The 12345-nt window shown below is 44.1% G+C and overlaps 1 protein-coding gene across 2 annotated transcripts in view; it reads right to left on the reverse strand.

Moving 5' to 3' along the window:
* Positions 1 to 12345, reverse strand: part of RTF2 (replication termination factor 2) — a 40526-nt gene that overhangs the window by 26630 nt on the left and 1551 nt on the right. For both annotated transcript variants that reach the window (XM_044262785.1, XM_044262784.1), the window contains exons 2-5: positions 9805 to 9899; positions 8562 to 8655; positions 6370 to 6509; positions 2216 to 2294 (exon numbers count right to left, since the gene is read on the reverse strand). In XM_044262785.1, the coding sequence (XP_044118720.1) occupies positions 2216 to 2294; positions 6370 to 6509; positions 8562 to 8655; positions 9805 to 9899 (408 nt within the window). The remainder of the gene's footprint in view (positions 1 to 2215; positions 2295 to 6369; positions 6510 to 8561; positions 8656 to 9804; positions 9900 to 12345) is intronic.

Genomic DNA, 12345 nt, shown 5'->3' on the forward strand with positions numbered 1-12345 from the left:
CCCCTGGCCCGGCTGCCCACCCACTCGAATCGTTCTGGGAACTCTCTAATAAAAGCAGAACTCCGCGGGTTCTTCCCCAACCGTGAAGACCCAGATCTAGTAGCTAAAATGGGGGACGGGAACCCACACTGCTGTGGAGAGTCTACCGTGCAGCCTGGTTTGGCAGCCACGGATTTAGTGGATTTGCTTCTCTAATATATTTCAGCATTTCCCACCTCCCCAAGCATACTTCCGGTACTTGCACTGTGTCCAACACAGAAACAACACCTTCCATACTACATGGGCAAACAAACACACCTGAACACGATGTGTACAGAGCTCCCCTCCTGCCCGAGGGAGCCCCAGGCCAGCCGCGTGCCGGCGCCCACGAGGCCTCCCCCACGGGAGCCCCGCGCACACCTGCCACCCAGTTCCTCCCCTCGGTCGGCCGGCACCCTCTGCGCGCCCTGCACAGGCCTACATTTATGCTCCCACAGGCATCGACAGCGCCACAATGCACGCGCAGCTGGACCTGCTCCTTGCACTGGCCTCGAACTTTCCACCACCCCGTCCAAACTCCTTCCCAGGCCTCTCTCCTGGCCCGTATGCCTCGCTTGCCCATGTGTGGACGACCCCTCGCACTGCACCTCTGGCTCTGCCGGATCCCCAGGCCGTTTTCTCCTTCTGACGCGGCTGCGGAGCCTCTCCATCCTCTTCTCAACAGCCCCCACCTCTTCCCAGAGCCCCACCCACGTCCTGCGCCACCACCTGCGACCCGTCCCATAGCTTCAGGCATCAGCGTCTTGATGTATTTCTGTAAACATGCCCGTCATTTCTAACTTTACTTAAATTTACTCCGAACACTAGCTTTCCTCTCCTGCCATAAAGAGCAAAGCGGCAGCCCTTGCCACTGCAGCAGCTCCTCTCCCTCGGGGACATCAGCCTCTGTGTCCTTCCCAGCAGCTGTCACGATCCCTACGGCCGTGCTCGGCAATCTGAGCCCCTCTTTCCAACGGGACTGGGGGTCCCGTGAAGGCGGAGTCCGTAGCAATCTTATCCACCAGGCTATCCCACTGTACCGTGCTTCGGACAGAGGCTGGCCCCTCACAGGTGTTCAGCGAAAGCCGCTGAATGAAAGAACATTCCCAGCAGGGAGTAGCAGGGCAGGCGGCCCGGTGAAAGCCACACAGGGTTCATGTGGGTGAAAACACCATCAGGAGCTGCTGGCATCCACGACATGAAACTAAACGGTTTCCCATGGCCAATGGAACACCAGAGACACAGATGTCTGGTCTGCGCCAGCGCCAGCGGGAAAGCAGGGCCATCGGCACTTCCGGCACGTGAGCTGCACGGGCAGCTCCTACATCAAGTACCTGCTGCCCTGCGTGAGCGCACACGGACGCGCTCTGTGGGTGCGAGACGGACACGCCTTGCTCCCTGCTCTCACACACGTCCAGGTGGAGCAGAGAGGGCCGTGAGGGCGGCGACAATACTCTGCCTGACACCGTGATGGAGGATACGTGTCAGCACCCATCCGTCCAGATGCACAGAACGGACGCCACCAACGGAACCTGCAGAGATCGGGGGCGATGGTGCACTGACGGAGGTTCATCAGTCCCCCGACGACGGGGCACATTGATAATGGGAGAGGCTATGTGTGGGGGGAGGAGGGTAGAATGAAAAGAGGAAATCCCTTACTTTCCTCTTAATTTCACTATGAAAACGACTCTAAATAAATAAATAAAGTCTTACAGGAAACAAAAAGAGAAAAAAACAACGGTCCCAGTCCAGCGGGGAAACCACAACGTAACTACCAATGACATTTTGATGAGATCAGTGGGATAACAAGGTGCTCGGGGAATGGGGAAGGAGGCCTGGCAGCAAGGGTTCGCAGAGGAAGCAACCGCTCTGCAGCTAAGCTTCACAGGGGGTGCGACATCCCCAGGCTGGGCAGGTCAGGGCAGAGGGAACAAAGGCACACCTGGGAGGTGGTCAGGCAGCAGCCTGAGCTCAGCCTGAGCTGGTCAGACAGTCAGGGACACGTCACAAAAGGCGGTCTGAATCCACACACAGCCTATGAGCCATGCAAGTGTTTTAAGCAGAGAAACAACGAAGCAGATCTGTATTTTGGAAAGAATTGAAGGATGATGAAATGCCACATGAAGGCAGGGACCCTAAACCGTCTGATTTCCTGAGCTACCGAGAACGGAACAAACGATGTATGTCAACTACTCACTGTGTGACAAACTTCTGCTTTTATCTCTTTCAAGGCTCGCTCAGAAAACACACAACCACAGCACCGCAGGAAGCAGAACCTGGAGAAATAATCCAAAATGGAGGATGACTTCAATAATAATTTAAAAATGATCACCCAGATTATCAGTTAACATTTGTTCAGTTTGTACATAGGCCAAGAACTACAAAGAGAAAAATGGTCACATTTAATCCCATTAAGGAAAAAGAAATTAGTATGTCCCATATATATTTACTTACATACTACTTTATATACTTTTTATATATACTTTATATATTCTGGTCTACACAGACCAGAAATACAGGCCATAGTCCCATTCCTGATCCCTTGTAATAATCCTTTAGAATAAAGTCTCTCCTACAAAAAAACAAACAAACAAACAAACAAAAAAACCCACCCCCCACAAACATAAAAAGTCACAAGACAGAAGAGGAACACTGGGAGAGACTATTTTAAATATATGTGAGATTCAGTGTTTTATGAATATTCACAATGGTCTCAAAAAGCAAAAATAAACAATGTATTAGAAAAACGGGCAAAGGCATTAACATGCAGTTCACGGGAGAAATATAAATAGTCAAAACATATCAAAGATGCTTAACCTCAACTGTTAATTAAAGAAATTCACGGCAAAATAATGATGTACCACATTTTACGTATCCGGCAGTAGTGAGAGAAACTGAGTTACCCTGCTGGAAACAGGAGCGTCCGCTGGTGGTGGTGGGCACAGCACTGTGCATCTTGGAAGGACAATGCATCAGTATTGAGCAAAGAATCACTTTTCGGAGCATCGCCTATAGAAACATGCTCACAAGTGTGCAAATGCATAAATATGTATTTATGAAGTTGTATAGGACAGTGCCACTCTTTTTTAAGATTTTATTTTATTTTATTTGACAGAGAAAGAGAGATCACAAGTAGGCAGAGAGGCAGGCAGAGAGAAGGGGGAAGCAGGCTCCCCGCCAAGCAGAGAGCCTGATGCAGGGCTCGATTCCAGGACCCTGAGATCATGGCCCGAGCCGAAGGCAGAGGCTCAACCCACTAAGCCACCCAGGCGCCCCAGGACAGTGCCACTCTTACAAGGAAAAAGGAAAGCACCTAGATGTTCATCAACAGAGGAATGGTTACATTAAAGGAGCAGGGTCAATCTGTGTTGCAAGGCCATGGAAACACGCTCATTAGAGAAGTAGGAAAGAAAGGTTTCAGGATAGGTTACAAGATGCGTATAACACATTCCCGCGACTGGAAAAGAATACACAGTTGTTTCTATTTTCGATGGCAGGGGTGTAAGGAAGTACAGAGCATGTGTGTTGGTGCTGGGCAGGTCTGGGGGGCGTGAAACTCCAAACAACTAAGAACATGACATGGGAGGTGGAAACTGGGGGAAAGGGAAAGTCATGTTCACATTTTACTTCCTACAGTCCTCTAAAAACACCACAACAGAATCTCTGCAAGGGGCGCCTGGGAGGCTCAGTCAGTTAAATGACTGCCTTCAGCTTGGGTGGTCCTGGGATCGAGTCCCACAGGGCTCCCCGCTCAGCAGGGAGCCTGCTTCTCCCTCTTCCTCTGCTTGCCGCTCTGCCTATTTGTGCTCTCTCTGTCAGATAAGTAAATAAAATCTTAAAAAAAAAAAAAAAAAAAGAAAGTCTCTCCAATTCTCTAGGGATTATAGTGGCTACAGATTACCTTAACAAAAACCCAATTAGTAACATTGTACTACATTCATTTACTGTGTTTGGGGCAAAAAAAAAATCTTTTTTTATGGATGCTTACTAATTATTAGTAATTTAGAAAATTATTTTTCTTTAAATAAATGCTCAAAGTTTTCGTTACATTAAGTCATTTACTTCTATTTTTCTCTGTATTTAAATCTTTATTATATAAGCTTTTTAAAATTTTTTTTTATTTTTTTATTTTTTTTAAAATATTTTATTTATTAATTTATTTGACAGAGAGAGAGAGAGAGATCACAAGCAGGCAGAGAGGCAGGCAGAGAGGGAGGGGGAAGCAGGCTTCCCCGCGGAGCAGAGAGCCCGATGCGGGACTCGATCCCAGGACCCTGAGATCATGACCTGAGCCGAAGGCAGCGGCTTAACCCACTGAGCCACCCAGGCGCCCCTATTATATAAGATTTTTTTTTTTTTTTTTATTAGACAGAGAGTGAGATCACAAGTAGGCAGAGAAGCAGAGAGAGAGGAGGAAGCAGGCTCCCTGCTGAGCAGAGAGCCCGATGTGGGGCTCGATCCCAGGACCCTGGGATCATGACCTGAGCCGAAGGCAGGGGCTTTAACCCACTGAGCCACCCAGGCGCCCCTATATAAGCTTTTAATAAACGTATGAAGTCACCCCCAAATCAATTTTCTACTGTGGAGGCCCTATTAATAGCAGGAGGGCAAAGCCAAAACAGGCAAAGCTCACTTAACCGGGAAGAGAGAAGAGAGGAGACTAGTGAAAAAAGGGAAAAACTAGGGAACCCATAATCAGAACAACAGGTCATAGGTAACCCCTGCTCAGGACCCCAGAGTTGAGTCTTTCTGCTAAGTTCCTCTTTTGGGGTGAACCATGGTTTTCCTAAAAAGAAGTGGGAAGCCAGACACAAAAGGTCAAATGCTGAGTGATTCTACATATAGGAAATCTCCAAAATAGGCAAATCCACGAAGACAGAGCAGACCAGCAGTGGCCAGGGGCTGGGGCCGGGGCTGGGGGTATGTGGAGAGGCTGCTGCGTGGCTACAGAGTTTTCCTGTGGGGTGAGGGAAATGGAGGGAAATGCAAGGAGACAGAGGCTGGTGGCTGCACAGCACTATGGTTGTGCCGAACACCTCTGAAACAGGCACCCTAAGATGGTCATTTTGATGTTACGACTTTAACCTTGAAATAATGTGTTGTACACCACATACGAAACCACACACAAAAGTGGGATGAGGCAAGGTACGTTTGTCTGCTTCCCTAGAACTTCAGCTTTTTATTTAATTCATTACTTTTTCTTTCTTTCAGCTTTATTTAGGTACAACTGACAAACGCAACTGTCTATACTTAGGGTGTACAGCTTGATGATTTGATATATGTACACACCATGAAATGGTCATCACTATCAAGCTAATTAAGATATCCATCACCACTACATGGTAAACTTTGAGAGGCTTAATAAAGTCAGACTATCTAAAGAATATAATCTTTAAAAGCTCCTTGGCCCTAAAATTTGATTTCTCCCCAAATCTACAAAGCCACAGGTTCCGCCATTTCAGGGCATGGCGGTCATGCTCTGGGACGCAGTTTGCCACGCACGTCTGTTAAACGGATGTGTAAAATGCGCCAGAATCCTGATCCAGATCCTATGTGGTTGTTTATAGCTCAAAGTTTTTACTTACTTGAGATTCTCCCCCTACCTCAGCCCCAACCCGTTTCCTGAATGAAAATAGTAAAAAAAAAATACTATCTTTCAACAAGTAATATCTTAAATGGAAGATTCCAGATGGCAGATGGGACCACCAGTTATTAAAGGTATTTCTAAATGGTAGGAAAAGAGCTGAAAGCTTTGGCTTGCTGAGACATCTTATAAAAAGGCACCGATTAACCATTCAACACTCATAATTTTTAAGGCAGAAATATATACATCTCTTATGTCTGCTATAGAACTCTTGACCTCAGGTTTCTGGTGCTCTAGTCAGAGGATTCGTTTGCTACAAATTCAGAGCAAGCTGAATCATCAGGTAGGTCTTTAGGTGACTGACCGACCACATATTCGGTGACCGTTTTCCACTGCATAGTTTTCAGCAATTATAAGGAAATGGGAGTTGTCTGATGGGCAACATTTGTCCTTTGCTTTCTTCCCATAAGAAAAGACCAAATAATCCAACTCAAGTCTTCTAAGTGTCCCGTGAGAACTTTTTAAAATCCCTCTTGAGGTGCTCCTACTTTCGAGTACAGAAAGCAGAGACACCGAAGTTGAGGTTCTCGGTGGGACACCACATTATAAACAGCTGTTAGGGAATGAACGAGGTCTTATGGCAGCACCACTACCTCTAAGGCACCACCCAAACCAAAGGACCCCTTAAAGAGGACTGTGTGATTACATGGCTACAGCAACGTTATCTAACCAGACTCCACACCAGCTGCCCCACAGCCCTTACTGACCTGTGCCGGCCATTCATCTCCAAGCCCACAACGGGGCAGATGAAACGTGCCCTCTGGAGATCATCGTGTTTGTCACCTTTTGTGTTTCCTTTGTCCCCTTCCCAGGCAGGATTATCAGAAAGCCTCAGTTCTGTCACATTCTGTGAAAAACCATCCATAGTTTATGAATTCATGTGATAAACGGATCATTCTTAGCCTCAATAACCACCTAAATCAATCGAGAAACTGTTTTTCCCGACCTTTCCCATCCAAACCTCTTCTTCCTAGCTCCTTTCCTTCTGCTGTCAACTGTAACATGGGTAAAAAAATTAAATCATAAATTATGATAGAAAACAAGACTTCTAAAATTCACCGACTGGCAAGTGAATTAGTTAACTTCTATTTTACAAATATTGTGCTATTTAAGGAAAAGTAACTTTGGACATGAAAAATGACTCCACTAAGAGAGAGTTTTGAATTGGTTTCATCCAGAAAGCAACATTTTCTTTCCCTGCCAATCCTCACTGAGGCTGCTCCATATTCCTGGTGGCCCAGGTTTATTTAATAACTGAACAGACAATAACATCTACGAGGCCACAGTCCAGTGAGCCCAGCACAGAACATTAGCCAGGGAATACCACCACATTCCAAGAGCTGGCCGTTCAGGGTTTCAGAAGCTCGCCTTCACAAGGACTGATGCAATGGCACCACTAAAGCACTTGGGCATTCTTGACATTTAGCTGTAACACCCTGATCTCAGCACTCCGGACAGCACCTGAGTGCTCTGAAAGAAAAGCCACCACGTGTACCGTCCGTACAGTCAGCTTCCTGTGTCTCATCCAGTTCTCCACTCAAGACTATGTGAGGGCTACCAACTGACAGTAATGACTGCCTTGTATGTTTGCACTGTTTTATTTGAATCCTTCTGCCATTACAGTTCTGATTTCTTGGAAGTCTTTTTTTTTTTTTTGCATTCAAATTTAAAATTCAATCATGTACCTTGAATATTATTTTAAATATAAAACTGTATAAATTAATTTCAAAGATAATCACTTGTTTGGATAAGATAATTATCTCAAAAATAATTATCATTATAATGGGTTTTTCAAGAATGAATTCTCCTTCCCAAATAAAAGGTGATAAAAATCAGCATGGTTATTTCTTTTCTTTTTTTTTAAATATTTTATTTATTTATTTGAGAGAGAGAGAGAGAGAGAATGAGAGACTGAGCATGAGAAGGGAGAGGTCAGAGGGAGAAGCAGATCCCCCGCCAAGCAGGGAGCCCGGTGCGGGACCCGATCCTGGGACTCCAGGATCATGACCTGAGCCGAAGGCAGCTGCCCAACCAACTGAGCCACCCAGGCACCCCAGCATGGTTATTTCTAAAGCACTACTTTACCAACATTCCAGAACTGCTGATTTGCCTATAAATAGCATATATCCTGTAATCACTCCAAGAATTCAAACAAAAGGCCTAATATAATAAAAATTTACAAAGAAAGAGGAGAAAAAACCCAAAGCCTTTTAGGGGGAAGCAGGGACTCTGGTTCTGGGTTAGGTACCTACTTAGGTTAGCTACGTGGCCTCAAGAAGTCAAGGACAGTGACTCTTCTCACCTGTGAGATGACGTGTCTGCCAAAGAGATGGCTCTCAAATTCTTTACCCCTTTCCGGATTTTTCTCCCATTGACCGATTTGTAAGATTTTGTCCTCTCAACTTCCTTTACTAAAAAACTTATTTTTCCATTTTTATAAAAGAATTTTAACTGCCAATCAGAACATCTAATTAGGAGGTATAGCTCAGGGGTAGAGCATTTGACTGCAGAACATCTAATTAGCAGGAGATACCACACTGACTTAATAGCGATCTACCTGTTAAATTCTCCAATTCTATTAGTGTCTTCCAAATCAAAACTTCAAGTAGCTGAGTTTTAACTACAAAAGTGATGTCTCCAAACATTTGTACATCACATTAAGAGTTTTCAAAGTTCTTTTGCATGTATTAAATTATAAGAGATTTATAAGGCAGGAAGGATAGGCGTGGGAACTCCTTGCTTGAGCTTTAAGTGACCTGCCCCAAATCACACTTTCATTAGGTGGCTGGGTGGGAGCGGAATTCCAAATTTCTAAGTTCAGTCTATAATGTACATGAATTCTTTAAAATAAACGTTAGCCACTGAGACCCGTGGAGAACTTCAGAATCACTGGTCTTACCTTAATGCTTTTAATGTGAGATGCTGCCTTCCCAAGAGCCTTTTCGGAAGATTTGTCCAATAGAAACTCAATGACAGCATCTTTGTTATAAAGTCTGCAACAGTAAAGATGAGTCAGAACATTCTAGCAACAATCAATCTTCACACAAAGGAGTAAGATGAAATTCAGTACAATTCAAAGTCATTTACATCTGATAACAGGAATGCCCTGCATTATTAAAGAAGTAAATTAAATCCTGTCTCAACTATTTCCAGAGTATACAAAGAAAGAACTAGTTTAAACCAAGGGTTGCAAACTGGCGGTCTGAGGGCGGAATGTGATCTGAACAGGTTCTTAAAAATCGGGAAGTTTAGGGACGCCTGGGTGGCGCAGTTGGTTAAACGACTGCCTCCGGCTCAGGGCGTGATCCTGGAGTCCCGGGATCGAGTCCCACATCGGGCTCCCAGCTCCATGGGGAGTCTGCTTCTCCCTCTGACCTTCTCCTCGCTCATGCTCTCTCTCACTGTCTCTCTCTCTCAAATAAATAAAATAAAATCTTAAAAAAAAAAAAAAAATTTTAAAAATCGGGAAGTTTAATATAAAAGTGCATTTTCCACTTTTCCTGGGAAAAACCAAGCTCTGGAATCACCAGGCCCACATTCTTGAACTGCAGCATCTGGTTGGAAATGAGCAGCAGCTCCCCTTTCACAAAGGACATGAACTCTCCAGTTTCCTCCAGTCCCCACCATTCCCTACTACCCCACATAGCTCCTCCATGCATTTCTGTTTATAAATGAGTTCTTACTGGCCCCTGAACTTTTAGATCACATATTAAGAACCAAACTGAGGGCGCCTGGGTGGCTCAGTGGGTTAAGCCGCTGCCTTCGGCTCAGGTCATGATCTCAGAGTCCTGGGATCGAGTCCCGCATCGGGCTCTCTGCTCAGCAGGGAGCCTGCTTCCTCCTCTCTCTCTCTCTGCCTGCCTCTCTGCCTGCTTGTGATTTCTCTCTGTCAAATAAATAAATAAAATCTTTAACTAACTAACTAACTAAATAAATAAACCAAACTGAATAGAAAAATGCAGACATATGTTCTGAGACAGGGAATAGTAACCTAGCCTTCAAGAATTTGTTTGAGATGATTCACATTTCAAGAATCAAGAACTACATTTACACCCTAAAAATCTTTTATTTTTTTCCACATTAAAATTCTCTTAAAAATTAGTTAATAAAAACTCATCTTAAGTAAGTAAAAGGAATCATACCTGCCAAGTTCACAGGCAACTATTGGTCGCCTTAATATTTCTTGACTTAGAGTACAATAGTTCCATTGGGCCACTAGTTCAGCATCTTTGTCAACCTGAGGGAAAAAAAAAACCCTTTCAATTAACTTTTACCTCTGAAAGATAATATGGGCTACAGTTCTACATATAAAGGCTTATTTAGTTATACCGCATGTGATGATTTTTTGTCTTTTATATCAAAAATAGTGACACATGAAGCTGAAACTTAAAAAGTTCAAGTAACTTGGGTGCCTGGGGGGCTTAGTCATTGGACGTCTACCTTTGGCTCAGGTCATGATCCTGGGGTCCTGGGATCGAGCCCTGCATTGGGCTCCCTGCTTGGCAGGGAAGCCTGCTTCTCCCTCTCCTATTCCCCCTGCTGGTGTTCCCTCTCTCACTGTGTCTCTCTGTGTCAAATAAATAAATAAAATCTTAAAAAAAAAAAAAAAGTCCACGTAACTAATAGCATGTCAAATCAAGTTCCCACTAAACAGGACACGTACAACAAAAGAGTTCACATTAAGCCGCATATGAGTATTTGCATCTATTTTTTAAAGTTTATTTTTTTTTAGTAATCTCTACACTTACTGTGGGGCTTGAACTCATGATCCTGAGATCGAGAGTCACATGCTCTTCCAACTGAGCCAACCAGGCATCCCTTAGCATTTTTACCTTAACTGTAAGTTAGAAAAGTCATACAGGAGCACCTGGGTGGCTCAGTGGGTTAAAGCCTCTGCCTTCGGCTCAGGTCATGGTCCCAGAGTCCTGGGATCGAGCCCCTCATCGGGCTCTCTGCTCAGCGGGGAGCCTGCTTCCCTTCCTCTCTCTGCCTACTTGTGATCTCTGTCTGTCAAATAAATAAGTAAAATCTTAAAAAAAAAAGTCATACTGAGAAAACAAGCAATACAGTTAATTTCTATCAATGGGAAAGGCTATAAAGTTTTAGCTGAATTTAAAGACTAAGAATTTATAATTTAGGTTTTTTTTTTAATATAGGTTTTTTTTTTTTTAAGTTCAGCATGAAGACTAATATAATTCTTTATAAAAATCACCAATTTAGGGGCACCTGGATGGCTTAGTGGGTTAAGCCACTGCCTTCGGCTCAGGTCATGGTCCCAGTGTCCTGGGATTGAGCCCCGCATCAGGCTCTCTGCTCAGTGAGGAGCCCCTTCCCTCTCTCTCTCTCTCTCTCTGCCTGCCTCTCTGCCTACTTGTGATCTCTTTCTGTCAAATAAATAAATAAAATCTTTTTTTAAAAAATCACCAATTTAACTTGTTCATTAGAGGGTATCTCAAATCCTTACCCACACTCTGAAAATCCAAACACAAGAACTTCTATTGCCCTCAAATGATATTTTACCTAAATAATATTCCATGGCTCACTCTTTCCCCCTCCTAAAATGCCAAATCTGAATAATATAATAGAAGGGCACAAGTGGGAGAAAGTAGGAAGAGAAAAAAATACAGAAAAATTCCCTTAAATTTACTTTTTGCAGTAACAACTGCTTGTTTACTGTGTACCAAATGCTATGTTAAGCAGTTTCTGTGACTTAATCTTTTAGCCCTTATAAACCCTAAACTTAGTATTTTTTACTCTGTTACTGAGGAGATGGAGGTACCAAGAGGTTCGGTTACATGTCCAGGGTCGCAGAGCAAGTAAATGAAGAAGCTAAGAACCCATGCGGCTGGCTCCAGAAACCATGTTTTTGTGTTGGTTTTCTTTTCTTTTCTTTGAAATGTAAGCAATGCAAAGGCTGAACTCTGTTTGCTGCTGTGTCCCCAGGGCCTAGAATGGTGTCTGTGATAAGCATTAAATAAAGTAGTCACAGAATAAGTAAGAATAACAAAAATCCATCCTGCCTGAGGACTCTGGTGTTCTCAGATCATGCTTTCTTCTTTTCTATCCCCTCTGACACCTTGCCAAGCTTCGCAGTAAGCTACTCCTCTTCAGCCCTGGCCACAAGTTAACAAAACTAGCTGAACAGTTTTTTGGCAAAAGCTCTCCTGAATGTCGTTAGCATCTGTAGGTGTGATGAGAGGACACACTCCATCATCACACTCTTGAGACTTCATTCATTCTCAAATTCAACACATTTACCAGGTGTCTACTGTGTGGTGGACAAAGGTAAGACACAAAGTCTCCATTCATGTCCGAGAAAGACAGAAAATACACAAACGAGAACAACGACAAGCACTATAAAGCAGCAAAAGAGGACAGACGGCGATGGAAGCGAGATGTATGTTGGCAACAGTGAGCTGAGATGACATCTGAGGAAAGAACCGAATGACGAAAAGAAACAAATGATGTGAACATCTCAGTGAAGAGCATTATCAGGTTATGGAACTTACACTCCAGGCTGAGAAACAGAGGCCGGTATAGCTGAAACAAAGACCTGGAGAGGGTAGAAGCTGCGATGGAGAGGCAAGCCATCCGATCATACAGGACCTTGTATGGTTTTGTTCTGAATATGACAAAAAGCTGATGGAGGATTTGAAATATAGTAGTGATACAGGAGATGCACC

The sequence above is a fragment of the Neovison vison genome, chromosome 8, assembly GCF_020171115.1.
Source record: "Neovison vison isolate M4711 chromosome 8, ASM_NN_V1, whole genome shotgun sequence".
Taxonomy (NCBI): domain Eukaryota; kingdom Metazoa; phylum Chordata; class Mammalia; order Carnivora; family Mustelidae; genus Neogale; species Neogale vison.